This window comes from Thermobia domestica, chromosome 4, assembly GCF_964235325.1.
Source record: "Thermobia domestica chromosome 4, izTheDome1.hap1.1, whole genome shotgun sequence".
In the NCBI taxonomy this organism is placed as follows: domain Eukaryota; kingdom Metazoa; phylum Arthropoda; class Insecta; order Zygentoma; family Lepismatidae; genus Thermobia; species Thermobia domestica.
In genome coordinates this window covers 2,700,639-2,719,377 of record NC_137457.1, presented here as the reverse complement: position 1 = coordinate 2,719,377, position 18,739 = coordinate 2,700,639, and the positions used below count along the sequence as shown (strand labels likewise).

Genomic DNA, 18,739 nt, shown 5'->3' with positions numbered 1-18,739 from the left:
CAGACTAGATGCTTTGAGGTTGGATTCTTCTAGTGCTCCAAGCAAGCAAGAGGAGGGAAGATCAATCGACGACTGGTGCCTATCCGCTGAATGTTCTCCAATATAAAGGCGCTCCTGATGGTGATGGCGCTGCTGCTCCTATGTCGTCATGTGACTTGTAGGTGGGGCTGGCGGTCCGTCGTCTGCGTCTTGTGAGGTGTAGTGCTCTGACGTAAATACACGTGGTTGATGTTTACAAACAGGAGCAGGTGTCGTTGTTTACAAACACTAGCACGTGCTACATTACAATGTATTCTTGTATTTATATAGGCGAACATGGTGACTCAGTGATAGAGCATTCACCTCTGGTATGATAGGTTCCTGGTTAAAAAATCAAGAATTTTGTGGTGAACAATATTATTTTCGTGAGTTTTCTTGGGGTTCTTCCGTTTCCTTCTACCACCTCATTCCACCAGTTTTTTTCATAATCATTCATGTTCATTAACCATCTAACTTCTGTAACCAAAAAATATAATTGTGGGTTAAATTTTTCTTAAATTTTTATTTATAATTAAATATAAGGAACTACTTACCTATAATTGCTCCGTATATTATTGGCCCGGGAATAAATGCAAATAAACTTATCATTAACAAACCAAGACCTTGGGCCATAGATTTATCCTCAGTTCTCACGCACCTGAAAATAAAAAAGTATTGTAGGTACCCAAAACTATGGGAAGAAAGAGATAACGTGCTACAAAAACAAGAGACACGGACAAAACGAAATTGTTCAATATACGGACAGGTGACGAGGGGAGTAAGAGTGTGTGTGTCAGTTACGGACAAATTTTATAGTAGTGAAAAGTTATATCAATGTCTTCACAGTTTGTTCTACACGAAGTTTATTCAAAATGTATTCGACAACCTTATGTTCTTTGGTGTAAACAAATGTAGTTAGACAGTCGTGACTTGAAGCACTATGTAGATGGTACTAATGTGCATTTTTACTTTATTATTATTATTATTATTATTATTATTATTATTATTATCATTATTATTATTATTATTATTATTATTATTATTATTATTATTATTATTATTATTATTATTATTATTATTATTATTATTATTATTATTATTATTATTCAGCCTCCAGAAACAGTCAGTTGCCAACAGACCGCCGATGAGTGAAGAGATGTAAGCGACCGGTGTTGGAATTTCGTTTCTGACAAAATGACTGTAAAACTTGAATAATGCTACTCCATTAAATTTTCTATCAAGATTGGAGAATCCCAAGTGAAAACAATCCACAAGAGTCGACAGGCCTTCAGGAATGAAGCAATGGGCTCCACACGGATAACGGAGTGTGTAGAATCGCTTCAACTTTCCTGGTCAAATACAGCACACTTGTGCTTCTTCAGGGTTCCTACTCCCCTGAGGTAGCTTCACGTGATTTCTGGCTTTTCTCCAAGCTGAAATTATCGTTAAAGGAATCAGATTTCAATCCAGAGAAGATATCACGCACAATGTGACGAACCAACGGCACGCAATCACAAAAGAGGCGTTCCAGTGGGAGATGTACAGGTATATGGCATCCTAAGGGGCTACTGTGAAGGGGATTAATGTAAGATTGTTGTATCTGACAATACATTTTTTATAAATAAAAGTTTGATACTTTTTGAACAAACTTGTATATACTGGGATTTCGTTCCTGGTAGATAAGTTTTTCCTAAGTGGAATGACAAGAATTAAAAATTAAGAGTTCAAGAGGTTAATGAAAACATATCTGTTGCAGCACTGCTTTTATTCTGTAAATGAATTTTTAGATATGTAAGTGAATTTGTCTATTGATAGTTTTGGAAATGTACTGCTTTTATATCGTAGATGTAGCATAGTAGTTTAATTCAATAGGTATGTGTTTGTCATTACTACGTATTTTATATATTTGTACCCTTGACGAGTCTTATTCATACGCACGTAATCGTGCAATATGTATGACTAAAAAGACGAAATAAATGAATAAATGAAAAAAATAGAAGAGTTAAGGTAAAATATTAAAGAGATTTGGAAGATCCTACGTAACAGCACCTGAACACATCTGTAAAAACAATGAGTTAAAACAATAGTTCGGGAAGGAGTAGATACCCGTCTCTTAGCACAATGCTAGAGAGTGTCTATTTCAGCTATGCCCTCGGAAAATATATGAAACATACTTCGGTCCCACCCCCACTAACTTCTTGCGGAGGAAATCTTCCCTTTGTTTGGGGGGAAAAAAAGTGAATGACCTCAGCTGTGTTGCCAATTTGTCATTTAGTCGTTTGGTCTTGGCGAATGAAGATTGTAAGCTACTTAGAATGGTTAAGAAGACAGTACACAGCGAAGCCCGGGAATTAATTCGGAATGGCAAGCCTGTCCGAATTCAACTATTGAAGGATCTCGGCCATAGCAACTTCTCCCTCCTCTTTTCCGAGGGATGTACGGGAAAACACACATCGACAGAAGCGCTAGCAGAGGCATACTTAAAATAGAAGGTTTCTAACTACTTGAATTAACATTCTTGAAATGAAAACACGTTGATGGAAGTCGAACTTAAAATATTGCTCGAATTTAGTAAGCTCAATGTTAGATATACATTTTTAAAATAACGTTATTTAAAACAAAAATATACATGTAAATCAAATTTAACATATGATTTTCGTATACCTGTTTAGTTTGGCAAACTATTTCTGTCAACACATTCGATCCTTTACAAGAACACTATTACCTTTTGCAACAGCATAGTAAAGAGGGAAGGTCTCCGGTCTGGAAACTCACAAAGCACAATAGTAAGTGTTTAAAATTAAAGTTAGCTCGCAAGTGGAAATCAAATTTTAATGTTCGTTGTTTGTCGAAATATCTCTGTAAATCTCATCCAAATTAGAATATGTAGCAAAAGATGCAATCGCGTTGAATTGTTGCATTATTAACTTCTATTCATAATATTACGATTTTACTAATTAAATTTAAATACGAGTAGGCATGCATTTCGTTCACTCACACAACTCTTTGGCTATTTTCTTCAAAGTCAAAGAATACATATCCTTTCATAACTCGTGTAGCATTAACTATACTTAAAAAAAAGTTTGTTTCAATTTTACTTGAATTGTTATAAGTATTGCAAAGTTCAAGGTATTAATTGGACTAAATACACTTGGAAGATTCTCCTTTAAGTTTGAAATTTCTTCTTGAAATGCTATAATAAAGCTATATGTTTTTAACACGAAAAGAAGTGGGATTACAATCCCTCAGTGCATCAACTATTTATTGATTTTAGAAAGGAACATGACTCGGTTAGGAAAGAAACATTGTACAACGTTCTTACAGAATTTGGAAAACCGAAAAAGCTAATTAGATTAATTAAGATATGTTTAAATGAACCCAAAGTTAAATCCTGGTAGGAAAATTTTTGTCCACGAGCTTTCACGTCGAGAATGGCCTGAAACAAGGAGATGCGTTGTCGCCATAATTATTCAACTTTGTTCTGGAATATGCTATAAGGAAAATCAAAGATAGCAACCAGGGCCTAGAGTTGAATGGTATTCACTAGGTTATGGCGTATGTTGAGGGTGTAAATTTAATAGGGGATGATAGAAGAACAATAGTAAGAAATGTAGAGATCTTATTAAACGCTTGCAGGCACATGGGTTTAGAAGTATACGCAGAGAAAACTAAATACATGGAAGTTCGGCAGGATCGTAAAATGGCAAATTATGGATGCGTTAAAATAATACTTTTGATAAAGTGGATAGTTTCAAATATCTAAGATCAATATTAACAGACGAAAATCATATTCACGAAGAAATTAAATGTCGACTAAAAATAGAGAATTCGTGTTATTCTTCAGTTCAAAATCTCTTGTCGTCGCGAATTCTGTCGAAGAATTTGAAGCTTAAAATATATAAAACGATAATCATGCCTGTTGTTCTGTATGGTTGCGAAACATGGTCGCTCACTCTAAGGGAAGAACATAGACTGAAAGTATTTGAGAACAGGATCCTGAGACAAATATTCGAATCCAAGAGGAACGGGAATGGCGGAAACTTCATAACGAGGAACTACATAATTTATACGGTTTACCAAACATCGTTAGGGTCATCAAATCTAGGAGGCTCAGGTGGGCAGGCCATGTAGCCAGGATGGAAGAAAGCAGGAACGCTTTTAAAGTCTTAATTGGAAGACCAATCGGAAAACGACCATTAGGAAGACCTAGGCGTAGATGGAAGGACAATATTAAGATGGATCTCGCAGAAAGGAGAGCTTTTGTAAACGGGACATGGAACCTCCGGCTTCCATAGACCATAGAATTAGTTAGAGTTATATGTTTTTAACAGAAATACAGAAACATTGTATTTGTTAATTTATTTTATTTATGGATCCTCTTTATATGAACAAAAGTACTCCAAGTAACAAATTCTATACAATTTTCTTTAACATACAGAGGGAGTTTATTTTATATAAAGAGGAGATGGTCATTATTTTGAAATCTTTTGAAAAAAAAAAGAAAGGTTTAAAAATTTACTCGATGGCATTTCTATTACTGTTCTTATGGCTTTCTTTTTCCGTTAAAACACTATTTGTGAGCAGGAAGAATTATTCCTAAATTAAGTGCCATACAACAGAATAGAGAGATTAGGTTCCCACAAATAAGAGAAGAAAAAATGTCGGAATTCGAAGGGTTCATCCGTAATCAAACCCAGGACTGCTCTCCCTACTACCGGTTACGTAGCAACACTGGTCAACTAGACGATTGTATTGTATTTTTCATCCTTTTTTTCATACATTGACTACAACAATATGTACTACATGTACAGTTTGGATACGTCATTTAGTTACTATGACGTACATAATTCCATAGTTTCACTATCAAGATTAGAATATATATATAATTCGTACCAGCATACAATGATTGTCAGTATCTATCTGTATTGCAAATTATATATAATCTTTTTCCTTCTATGTTTTTTAGTTGAGGCAGATAAGGAAAATATAGAATAAAATTAATCATAAAGCAGAAATTCTTGGTTTCGAATTTTTTCTATGCTTTTTACTAATTTGATGTTGTTTGTCATTGGTTATACTTTTATTTGTCATATATGTCGATTCTTGCTCAAATAATCATATTTTATGAGATATTATTATTATTATCATTATTATTATTATTATTATTATTATTATTATTATTATTATTATTATTATTATTATTATTATTACAGGGTGTCTATAGGTCACGAAAGTCACGAATGTCACGAAATCAGAAAACGGTCATGAAAGTCACGAAAAAGTCACGAAATTTAGCTTTTGGGTCACGATTTTTTTTTTAAGTGTGGAAATGTAAGTACAGATTGGAAAATTTTGTTCTATAAAACATCAAAATTCAACACCAAAAATGTCTATGGTCGGCTTTAGAAGCTACCAAATCGCAAGCAAAGTACGTTTGTATCGCATGGATCAAAATTCCGCCTAATTCGCACCCAAATTCGCTCTTGAAAATGTTAGGAAATTTTATGATTTGGTAAAGAAAAGGTCACGAAAAAGTCACGAAATTTCATTGTGGAATTTTAGTAGACACCCTGTATTATTATTTCTTGTGTTGTATGAATGTTTATTATCATTTAAAGTAAACTGGAATGAATATGTTTTTCAACCTACAAAAATTACATACGTGTACTGTTTTGATCTTCGTAGAATAAGAAGCATTATTACAACACAAGCATTTCTTTCAGTGTACTGAGCAAAATTTTAATAATTAGTGAGATACGGTATTATGATCTAGAATTACTCCAGTGAGTATATTAGTACTTTTCACATACGAAAGAAGGTACTATGGATTATATTTGGATTGCAACCGTTGTTGTAATTCTATTGTTCAAGCACAAAAGAAAATGTTACTTTTCCTTGTTTGTATATACAGGGTGTTATAAAAATGTGTCACAATATTTTGCAAACAGATTCCTTACATCAAAACAAGAAAAGAAGTTCATATAAACCTGTGCTCAAAAGTGGATAGTTTCTGAGTAATAGGGTGCTGAAAACGTGAAGCAAATAGACTTTAGAAGTTCATAGCTTTATTACTATGGGACCTATCGTAGTCGGATCAAGACATCAGTGAGGAACTAGTATGTGCATTATCCAAATAGCCATGTTTAAGAATGCTCCTGCTCTAGTACTTGCACCCAAGTTTTAGAGGTAGGTGGAGAGTGATCAAATACTCCCAAACAGCCTCTAAAATGATTGTGCAAGTACTGGAAGTTTTGAAAGATGGGTAGTAGATAGTTCACATGTCTTGATCCGACTACAATTGATCCTATAGTAGTAGAACTATGGATCTTTAAAGTTAATTCTTTCATGTTTTCGGCACCCTATAACCCCGAAACTATCCACTTTTGAGCAGAGGTCCATATGAAGTTTTTTTCTTTTTATTTTGATGTAAGGAATTTATTCCCAAAATATTGTAACTAACTTTTGTAACACCCTGTATATACCTAACACCATGAATATAGCTATAAAATTATTCTGCTTACTCTATATAAGGAACACATATTTATTGAAAATATTACTGTCTATAACTACAATATTTGACATGTTAATAATATATATACAGTCTTGGGAAGTAACGTAACGCAAGTAACGCGTTACTTTTTAAGTAACGTTTCCTAGTAGCGCGTTACATTTTTTCCAAAGTAACTGTTACGGTAACGCGTTACAAATTTTTAAGTAACGTACCTAGTTTGCGTTACTTTTTTCGCGTTACATTTCAGATGAGTAACTACAATATATGTATTTTTTTCGGAAACAAATGTTTCTTTCCTGTAAGTGAATTTCTCAGAATGAAACAATCGAGCATGAACTACGTATGTCAGTGATCGACAGTCACAGACACACAGAGAAACAGATAAGTTCGTAGTGCCACTTGCTGTTTTTGGAAGATGAGGACAGCCTTAGGGAAATCACGTGTACTGATTGCAAGCACCTGAAAGATTTTGTCGTAGATTTTGACAGCTCCAAATCAATGGTGGGGTGCTGACTGCCACGGGTGCTGACTGCCACAGCCAATTATTAGTGCTGATTGCCACGACTGGCGCTGATTGCCAATATCAAGGTGCTGACTGCCACGATGGCGTGCTGACTGCCACGAGCCTGAGAGAAAGTTGCTAGACGTAACATTACCGGACGCCAAGAAGCATGAAAGAAACTAGATGAATCTTAGGATCGTGTTGTTCAGTCCAACACTTAACAAAGGTAAACAGTCTCTGTATGTACACTCTTGTCCAAAATTATTGTCACATAACTATAAATATGTTGTTATAAGAATATAATTAGATAACGAATTCACCCGGTATTTCTTAAAATGTTAGTACATAATCGGCAAAGACAAGTATGTGGTAAATTTCATGTCAAAAGAGCAGTAAATAAGAACAAAAAACCGAAAATAAAATTTTCTTGTCCATTTAGTTACATTTTATTTTACTCATTATGATTTTCGTATTTATAATTCTTTTCCTATGAAATTTACCACAAATATACATTTCCTGATTATACACATAATATCAGTATTAAAAGTACTCTGCAAAATTATCAAATTATATTCTTACAAGAAGACAGTTATAGATATGCGACAATAATTTTGGACATGAGTGTACTTTCAGTTTTGTCAGGGAGCGGTGCGTACAAAATTGGTACGATTTATGTATTCTCACTTGAACTCCCTTTGTCAGCATGAACTGTATACAGCTGCGCAAATTGTTTCGAGCAGCTCTTGAAAGTTCCATCAAAAAAGCACTGCTGGCCGTCCCTCACAAGGGAAGTTCAGGAGAAAGCACTCGCCTACAGAGAAACTAAGAAGCCCCAATTGCCCCAATTCATGCCATTTGAAGCCCCAATTCATGCTGATTACAACAAGCTAATAAAATTCCTGTACGGTTGTGAACGGTTCGAGATATTCAACTTGGAAGTTTATATGAGAAAATGAGGATATACGCATTTATACGCGTTAAGTACAACATAATTAGTAACGAGTTTTTCTGTTTTATGAAGAAATGACGCAGGCAAAAGACTCCCTTGCACCATGAACATTTTATATGTGCAATTACGTTGCATCCGTTAAGGGAACAGTTCGCAGAACCAAAGCAAAAAGCAAATTCGACAAGTGATTCAAAAGTTATAGGTCTATAATTTGTTCGTAACCTGCCTTGTAGAACGCAAACTGAAACAATACAATGTATCGCGGTGATCGGAAGTGACTCGTATGGACACGAACTTTAGTTGATTGTTTCGTTGGTACATTATAACGTCCAGATGAAGAAGTTTCATTTCCTGCCATAATCTTTGATTGATCGGAATCAAAACACATCAAATGGTTGCACAAATCGTGTGCAATTCTTTTGGTATCTTCTCAACCATTAGGTCTTTGCCATCCGTAATGCTACTTGTAATGGACAATTTGTCTGTAAATGGACCCCAGTGATCAAGCAATAGCAAGTTCAAACCATCAGGCTTCGCCAAGGGAGAGAATACTTAATGCATTGAAACGTGCATCCACTCATTTTCTCATATAAACTTCCAAGCTGAATATCTCGAACAGTTCTCAACGTACAGGGGTTTTATTACCTGTTGTAATCAGCATGAATTGGTCCTTCAAATAGCATGCTTATTTCTCTGCAGGCGAGTCTTTCTCCCAAACTTCCCCTGTCAGCTGTCTTCAGACCATCATATCCATTAAATAATACAATAAAACAATTAATATAAACAATGGAATGTGCAAATTGTACATATAACAGAAAAGACAATTCCTTTATAAACATCCAAATGTATGTCGTTCCCCTTAGTGATTATAGGATGCCACATAGATTTGTTGCGATGATTACTAAATTAATCCCTAATTAATCCCTACTAAATTAATTAATAATCATAAATTTAGTATGATGGATTAATTCCTCTCTTTCCAAATACAGTTTCTCCCAGGCTCGTGGCAGTCAGCACCTTCATATTTGCAATCAGCGACAGTCGTGGCAATCAGCACCAATAATTGGCTGTGGCAGTCAGCACCCGTGGCAATCAGCACCTATCCAAATCAATACATTCAGTGAGTGAACTAGGAGTGCAATGATACCGGTAGTCTATTTTACTTTGATTGGTGTTGTTTTTATAAAGACGGAGAACGAAAATATTTTACCGTTCGAACATTTGAAAGAATACTTTTTTCTTAAGAGCTGAGGATGATGGTGGACAGAATTTAAAAGTAAAGTGTCTGAAGTGCCCCGGCGGAAAGTATTTACCAACAACTAGGGTGCCATAATTAACGATTTACAGTAAGGGGTTAATATGAATAAACTGTGTTCTGATGAGCAGGCCTACTTTATTACTAGAAAATAGTTTGCTGATGATATGTAATATTGGAGTTCTTTCAGATCAGTTTGCTTATCCTAGAGTCCCGTTGATTATAGAGTTTGAAACTAGCTTTAAATTGCATGTATCGGTTTTAGAGTTACTGGCAAGTTTTGATTCACTCCCAGTTCATGTGTTCTCATTTTATTAGTTGTAGTGTAATGTTTCTCTATATTCTGTACTTGTTATTATTATTTAATTAGTTTAGCTAAAACTTGACTCGACTCGAATTCAAGTCGAGTTTCGAGTCAAGTCAAAGGTAATATCCTCGAGTCGAGTTCCGAGCCTATTCAGTTTTTCGCGTCGAGTTTCGAGTCTAGTCGAGTTTGATAAATGGCTCGTTCGTTTTAACTCGTCTTGAAATCATGGCTTGATTACACTGGAAAACGAAAGCCATGAGAAATATAAGCTAAACAGTAATATGGAATAGTTTTAGTGTTGTGGGGTCACGAGAGAGGACACTGCTCGCATCTCGTCTCGTCTCGATAGCGAGACCACAAGAGATTTTTTATAACAAGCTCAGCTCGGCTCGGCTCAACTGAGAAGATGACTCGAGCCGACTCACTTGGGGTGAACCATCGGCTCGAGCTGGCTTGGTAGGGGTGAGCCATCTGCTCGGTTCGGCTCAATTGAGCCGAGGGCTCTAGCCGAGTTGGTTGGGTGAGCTGTTGGCTCGGTTCACTTCTCAGTTCGGTTCGATAGTGAATGAGCTGTGAGCCGAACTGCTCGAGTCGTTGACAATTCTAAACCCGGGCCGTGCAGTTTTGAAGATATTGGGCCAGTGCCCTATAACTTTTAACAGTATTTGGCTCCTGCCCGAATACTCAACCTAGATCCTCAACCCAAATTCAGAAGCTAGTGAACAATGTCCTTGACTCCTAGACTTCACGACTACCGACGTTGGCAATCAACTAGTTTTTTAGTATTCAAATACAAACCGTCTATCTTTCATGTTTGTATAAAGTGTTGTTATAATTATTATTAGCTATTTATTATTATTATTATTATTATTATTATTATTATTATTATTATTAATAATAATAATAATAATAATAATAATAATAATAATAATAATAATAATAATAATAATAATAATAATAATAATAATAATATTTAATAATAATAATAGTTGTAGTAGTAGTGTCATTGATAATAATTATACCTTCTATGTAATATACTTGAAGAATGTACTCGAAACTACACACCGGATTTGGCTCGACTCGACTCGAAACTCGACCCCAATTCGAGTCGACTTGGAGGAAATTTTTCGAGCCGAGTTCTCGGTTTGAGCTCAAAGATGTCTGTTTCTAGTCGAATTAAGTTTTTGAAAGAAAACTCGCTCGTGTCCATCCCTACGAGTAACGCAGTATGGCATTTTATCAATGTTACATTATATGAAAATGTTCATATATCAAGTAAAAATTTGTCCTTGCATTTACATAAAGCGATTCAGAACGTGCAATAATAATAATAATATTAATAATAATAATAATAATAATAATAATAATAATAATAATAATAATAATAATAATAATAATAATAATAATAATAATAATAATAATAATAATAATAATAATAGCGGTAGTAATAGTAGTACGGAAAATTGAAGTCATAATTTTTTTCACATTTTTAAACTTTCGGACCTAAAAGTAACGCGTTAGTAACGCGTTACTTTCGAAGTAAAGTAACAGTTACTTTTTTGTTGTAAGTAACGCGTTACTAACGTGTTACATTTTAGGAGAAAGTAAAGTAACTTGTAACGCGTTACATGCTTACAAGTAACTTACCCAACACTGTATATATATATATATATATATATATATATATATATATATATTATTACACAGAATTTCTCGCTTTTCCAGAAAACGTATAAATCAAAATTAACGATATTTTATCTTCAAGTCGTGTTGAAAATTTTTAGTAAAGAAATGTTATTACTCTGTATATGAATTTTATGTAGACAATACGCAATTCTCTCTCTGTTTTTAAGTACGTTATGAATGTATATATGTGTATAATTGTTAAGGTATTGTTATATTTTATGATTTATCAAGGAATTGTTGTACTTTAAAAAAATTGGTTAAAATCATGTATATTTGTTGTTTTGTATTTGACAATTATATATACTTATTTAGGAATAATCTAAAATTGTATTCAAAGCAGGCAAATAAACAAAGTAAAATAAATCGTCGCATGAGAACTAGAGAAACATAACTCCAAAAATGCGGTTTTCGCTTTCTTCATGTTTGGACCTAATTTTGAAAGCCTCATTTGTTGTAAATGGAACGTAACGCCATCTGTTCTCCTTGTCGATCATCTGTTGTAATGTATCTCAATTACCATCGTATTAAAAACACATCTTTCTCAGAAAATAATATTTTTGTCCTCTCGCCTGTAAACCTACGAAAATGGAGTTACGTTTCTCTGGTTCTCATGCGACGAAATGAATAAATTTAATTCTGAAATATTGTGGACAGGCGAATTCAGATTATTTTACTTACCTGTAATTTATTAACACATTTCCTAACTTTCCTGTACTGCTGAGAACATTCATTACCGTCGAAACAATAATAAACAATCGAAAAGGAGTCACACAACCTTCTGCACATGAACCACTTACTACAGAACCAAACTCATGCGCGGGCCACTCTTCTTCTACAGCTACGTTGCTTGGAGATCCCCAGAGAGTCCATGAGTTACCCACAAACTGTGATGTCGTGTTAGGCACTACACAACTGCAATTTTCGTAAACCTAAAATTCAAAAAATAATATTTTTAAAAAGACGAAGATAGATCTGTTTCCATTTAGTAACGAAAAACCGAAAAAAAGACAATAAAGGGCTTCGTGAGCTTAGCTAAAATCAGCAAATTTAACCTTTTAAACTCGTTAAATCTTCGAGTAATACATGACCAGGTGTTGATATTTAAGTGCCCGAAATTAAATTGTGTTTTTACTAGAAATATCAGATAATACTGTTTACATAAAGAAATACTTTCTCTCTGCAAATCATATTAGCTGCAAAATTTTTCGTGTTTGGCTCGAAAAACTTTTTGATCTTCATAGCTACAAACTATATTTCAATCATACTTGGCAAATATATAGCCTAGAACCAGTGGCAACTTCAGAGTTCTATAAGAGGAAGTCAAATTTGCAGTACCTCAAGATTTCTCTCCTCTCTCCTCCCAGGAACACCGTCTAGCTTTGGAGTCTCTAGTGATTTTTCACTTTGAAGACATTATTTAAATTCTGATGTGATGTACAAATATTACAGAAAAATAACCACGAATTTGGTATTACATAATAATTTATCCAGTATGTCTTACATACAGAGTTATTGAACTTATTTTAAACACAGTGCTGAGCACAAAGAATGCAAGCAATTCAAGAAGTGGAAAATAATGCTGCCAACTCTGCTTAACCTATTTCTTTAGTTTGAATTTCTCAATCGATGCGTTAAAAAAAAACTGTTACATCTCCTTAACATACATCAGAAATACTTTAAATATTTTAACTCGAACTCCAATCGGAAAATGACCATTAGGAAGACCTAGGCGCAGATGGAAGGACAATATTATGATGGTTCTCACAGAATAGGAATACAAATTAGAAGTTGGATCTAATTAGCTAAGGACAGAAGACAAGGGAAAACTTATATAAATATGACATTGAATCTCCGGGTTCTATAGGCCATAGAGTTAGTTAATATGTTCACATATTCTATTGGCAACTCTGTTTTAGGTTCAAATGACATTAGGAAGTACCTTGAAAAACTTAATTCATAAAGCTTAAAAAACTAAAATTTTGTGAAAGATATTCAAGTACATTAGTTATCATTATAGTTAACGTTCAAGATTAATTAAAGAAAGAAGTGTTCATGACTGAATATCTATCTCATTATCTAGAATTTGACTTGCAAGACCTTTCGTGAGTAAGTACTTTTGAAGGTTTTCCAGGAATGGACATGGTAACCTAGTCTAAACCAGTTATCAGGTTGGGACGTTGACTTCTAATATGTCGCTGGTCACAGAATTTGACTCTAAATTCACTGATATTTCAGTTTACTACTATCCAGCACGTTTGTTTCTTGTTTTTACTTTAAGATGGTAAGGAGTCTGCCAATGTAGTGTAAAGATAAGCTAGTTTTGTTTTGAAGTAGAAATTTACAAAAGTTGAAACCTTCAAAAGTTTACCAAAGACTTACTAAAAACTGCCAAAGAATGAGGAAGAACCATTGTCATCTCTTGAGGGAAATCACACTGGTAAAAATATTAAACTTTTATGACCTTAAACTAAGGGAAGAAAACTTATCCAATGGGATAATTCTTGTACACAACAATTACAATATTACGTAAGCTTTATTTCCGTAGGTTTAAGTGATAAATTTTCTTCCAAGAGCCACTACTGGGAAGGACTTAGGCGTTTCTTACTTAAACAGAAGCGATATTTCAATCAAGGAAAACAAAACGTTTTGCGTGTGCCCTGTAAAGAGAAGTATCTGGACAAAAGTCTCGAAGAGGAAATTTGACAAAATATTGCAATATCTTCTCATATTGGAAGCAGCCCGTATTAGTAAATAAAACCACATGCTTCGGTGCAAGCATCAGCGAGCCATCGACGGATGCCGTCACACCAGTGGAACACGAAGAGATATGAAGATAACCCCTTCAACCCCTTCACAGGCTCCGCCTCCAAAGACTGGCAATATAAACGAACACGTGAAAGTAGGAGGCATCAGTTATCATCTGGTCATATCTTACCTATCTCTCGAAGCTGCAACGGGCGAGAGAGACTTTTGTAACCGTTCCTATATTGGAAGCAGCCCGTATTAGTAAATTAAACCACATGCTTCGGTGCAAGCATTAGCAAGCCGATGACGGATGCCGTCACACCAATGGAACAGGAAGAGATATGAAGAGAACCCCTTCAACCCCTTCACAGGCTTCGCCTCCACAGATTGGCTATATAAACGGACGTGTCGAGGCAGAAGACATCAGTTATTAACTGGTTATATCCTACCTATCTCTCCAAGCTGCAACAAGTGAGAGTTACAAACCCTGCCTCTAAGAGCTGCAACGGGCAAGAGATATTCTTAATTATCTCCGATCTGCAACGGTCAGGAGATTATAACCGTTACCAGGTTTATAAGTAAATTTTGGGACGCTCTGTATATTTTGAAAGGACCGAAACCATTCTTCGATTTATACTTTACTTTTGCAACGAATATCATTTCTTTTCTTTGATGGGAACTGCTAACTCGATTTCTCTCCCACGAATTAAACCAATAGAATCTTTCATCGTTCACCAATACATATATGCGAAATGTTGTTTCACAGTAACAAGATTTTAGTGAGCAACAGAGACGCTGTTCATTTTCTGAGCTATAAGTATGAAAATCGTATTTCTGTTACTTGGACCTATCAATGTTTTTTCCTTACTCATTAATATGAAAAGACTACGTTCTATAGTTATTTGGAACTGAATTAAGTGCTTTTTTCAATTACTTATGGAAATGCTAGATCACAGGTGCGATGTAGCCGGACCGTCGCCAAGCAATATTGTGAAACTCATTCTTCTCTTGAAGTTCTCACGTTCGAACCATTGTCGTCTTCTTCTACATTGTGGCCAGTGAACTACGAATCAACGCAAATTCTTTCAGCATCTAGTTTACATATCCATAAGCAGTGGTTTAACTTGATTACACTTTAAAATGAACTACCAACATTGACTAGTTGGTCAGCTCAGCTCGTATACCTCGACTCCAGGAGTTCTCTCCATGTGTTGACAGAACCAACACCCTACTTTATTTTGTGATGCAGTTAAAAAAGAGGGGCATAAGCTAGTTTGTAGTCGCATAAGGACCTTCTTAGCGACGAGCCCATTTAGTCAATTCCCCGATCTTTTAACCATGTGCTCATAATTAGTTAACGGGTCCTCTCCACTTCCTGAATTATACATTTCGACTGCCTGTGTTTGTTCTTCTGAATACTACTGTCAACTCTTTACAGATTCTCCTCACAGCAGCCAGGAACTTACGCCGTGGGATTACTTTCAGTGTTACCAACATAGTGTTAACCCCAATGTGCATCAGTTAGTGGTGTGAGAAAAGAGCTTGTTATGATCTCCAAAATATAATATTTCATTCGTATATATATGTGATACAATTTTAAAGGGCTATCATATTTTGAAATGTAACGTGTGATTTTGTGCTTACCGAAGTAAAGTGTAATTTCATGTTTATTGAAATAGTTAATCGTCCACATCCATATCAGTGTTATGTGTTGTGATTATTTTCTTCTACATAATTATTTTTATATATATAGTGCATCTAATAAATAAATATATTATTATATTATTTAACGTGTTTTTCATTTCATGTGTGAATAGTATTTTTGTGTGTCTCGGTCTAAGCGATTGTCTGGGTGTCCATAAGGATTTCGAAACGAAACATCCGAACCTCTCGGTGCTTTATGCTCATCTTATCGTCGAGACCTGAGAGCGATCTGGAAAAAGTTCTGTAATCCCTTTTTGGAAATGTCCTTTAATGTTTTAACCAGTTGAGTTCAGCTCTTTTGAAATCATCCATTGGTTGGAAGTCAGGAGCAGATCCGAAAAGCTTTTACAAGATATTAACCCTACCTCTGAGCAGCAACGGAAAAGAGGTTCCTTTGGACCCAGCTCCAGCGGGTAGGTTCGTTCTTAACCAGCAACCCTCAAACCTTCGAGCTACACCGGCCAGGAGGTCCAATTATAGAGGGAAGAACTTTTAGAGTTTTACTTAATTGTAATCTTGCGTACAAACTGTATAAACATTTTTTATATTTAAAAAAAAAAATAAGGGGAAAAACTCGTGTATCGTTATTCTATCGAATATTACAATATTGTATTTTGTTACCTACGTCACTATAACTGTGCTATAATTTTAATGGTGTAGCTTCCCTATGTGAATAACAACTTTACAATGTGGTTATAAAGCAAACCATAGGTAATACATTTCTCCACAGTGATACCACCGAAGCTGCGAAAGCGATACCTGCTGATTGCTAATAAGCGTAAAGTGATTTAAATGAAGCAAATTAAGTGAACGAATTTTAGCAAGGTATGCTTAGCCTCTTCTTCATAGTAATATTACTACTGGTTATACGTTGTGTGTCATTGGAAGGTGATTGAATGCAACTTCAACATTGGACGCATCCTGCTTATGTCAGGCAATCTTGACCAGATTTTAGTGCTAATATGTAAATTCTCTACACATGCATAGGAACATTTGTGTATTTTGTTTATGGAAATATTAGTAAAAACTCACCTTGATTCCATCATTTTCTGTAACATTCATACATCCAGCATGACATGGAGAGTAAAATGCTGTGAAATTTTTTGAACAAACTGGTTCATATTTGGTTCCTTCACAATTACAGTTGGTGTTGCATGTTGAGTTAAGATTTAATCTACAATTAAGAAATACCTTTATAACTTATGTGAAATACAATGTATTATGTACTTTATTTTTTTTTTTTAAATTGATGCAACATTTTCTTCTGGAAATATTCGCGACAACTTCAAATATATTCAAACAACAAAAATTTGTAACAAAAGACATTCCAAATTCACAAAAACACACCAGCTGTAAAAAACTGTAAAGAGGTTTAGAAGATATTTTGCACTTGTAGTTCATTTTAGATACAAGGCTGTATTTCTTTTTAATATATATCGGATGTTCTAAAAATGGCGCCCACGGACCACAGATCACTATTCTAGAGGCCAAAATAAAGCGAAAATGCTATATGATCTTTTGCCCTCCGGGGCCTCCTTCAGCCGCTATAGGAAATCAAAATTTCACAATGTGGCAACGTCGCAGATTAACTTGGAGTTATTAGCATTGCTCTACGAATGCAACAAGCAGTTGAATCGATTGCTACACTAAGAAGTGATGCTTGCGTCAATCAATATCGACTTCTGGAAAGAATCGATATAATTATTTGATAGGTTACTAGATCTAGTCTATGATTCTTTATTTGCGACGTTGCCACATAGTGCAATTTGTGTCTCCAGACGAGGTCTCGTAAGGTATACAAATATATATATGTTTTGCTTTATTTTGACTTGTAGAGTAACACTCTGTGGTTGGTGGGCGCCATTTTTAGGACACCCGATATATATACACTTCTTTCTATCTAGAATATTCGTTATTTATTTATTATATAAGAGGTTGCCTGCGATTTCTCTTTCGGATAGTCTCGCGGAAATGGATATTACTTTTGGAACATAATTACCTTCTCCTTTATTCAGGGACTTTTTTTTTTTAAAAAAAAAAAACATTAAACGATTAACTAATACTATGGTACAAATGGAAGTTAAGCTTCTTTTCTAAAAGAGCTAAACCACTATTAACTACGAGGACGTTACAAACAGGATGTTTAACAGAAGGTTTACAATTAGCTACAATTAAAAAAGGAAATGCTGTGTTAAAGCAGATTTCATAATTGAACTTAATAATTACTATGTTGAAAGTTTTTTTTATATAATTTTTATCTTTTTTGGGAGGTAAATCCATATTCTTAATATAAAGCAGGCGAGAATCAAGATCTTGAAAATCTAGAGTGGTGCGCAGTAATGGGAAATTTTTATTTCCGTACTTCAGGTATATATATATATATACGGGGGTAAGTCAAAATTTATCCGCAAAATTGACATAACTCTTATTACATTGTTCGTATTGACCTCTGTCGGAGTTTGTTTTATTGTTATGCTGTTGTGGTCATGCTATAAAAGTTTGATCCTAATTCCTCCATTTGTCTTCCTTTTGTTGCAGATAGATCATGGCCGCTCTATTAGAAGTTTACACCAAAGAGAAACAACGAGCAGTGTTAGCAGAACCATGACTAATTTCCAGACGATGAGCCACTTTATCAATAGTCACTCGTCTGTCTATTGTTCACGCTCAATGTTGTCGTCATTTGTTCCCGTAGATGGTCGCCCGGCTCCTTATTCGTGCATAACACTTGTGCTACCATTTCTCAATCAATTAGTAAATACTCCGTTGTGGCAAGACACTGTTCCCGTATTGTGCCGAATGTCTTTGATGAATTGCGGCTCCTGATACACCTTCCGACTACAAAAATCGGATCACTGCTCCTTGTTCCACTTTGGTGTAAACTTCTAATGGAGCGGCCATGATCTATCTGCAACAAAAGGAACACAAGCGGGGGAATTAGGATCAGACTTTCATAGCATAACTACAACAGCATAACAATAAAACAAACGATGACAGAGATCAGCATGGACAATGCAAGAAGAGTTATGTCAACATTGAGGATAATTTTTCACTTATCCTCG

At 34.9% G+C, this 18,739-nt stretch overlaps 1 protein-coding gene across 1 annotated transcript in view; it reads right to left on the bottom strand.

Annotated features, from left to right (window-relative positions):
* Positions 1-18,739, bottom strand: part of LOC145683611 (solute carrier organic anion transporter family member 74D-like) — a 73,091-nt gene that overhangs the window by 13,864 nt on the left and 40,488 nt on the right. The window contains exons 7-9 of the mRNA XM_081754950.1: positions 16,710-16,851; positions 11,907-12,157; positions 573-676 (exon numbers count right to left, since the gene is read on the bottom strand). Coding sequence (XP_081611076.1) covers positions 573-676; positions 11,907-12,157; positions 16,710-16,851 — 497 coding nt within the window. The remainder of the gene's footprint in view (positions 1-572; positions 677-11,906; positions 12,158-16,709; positions 16,852-18,739) is intronic.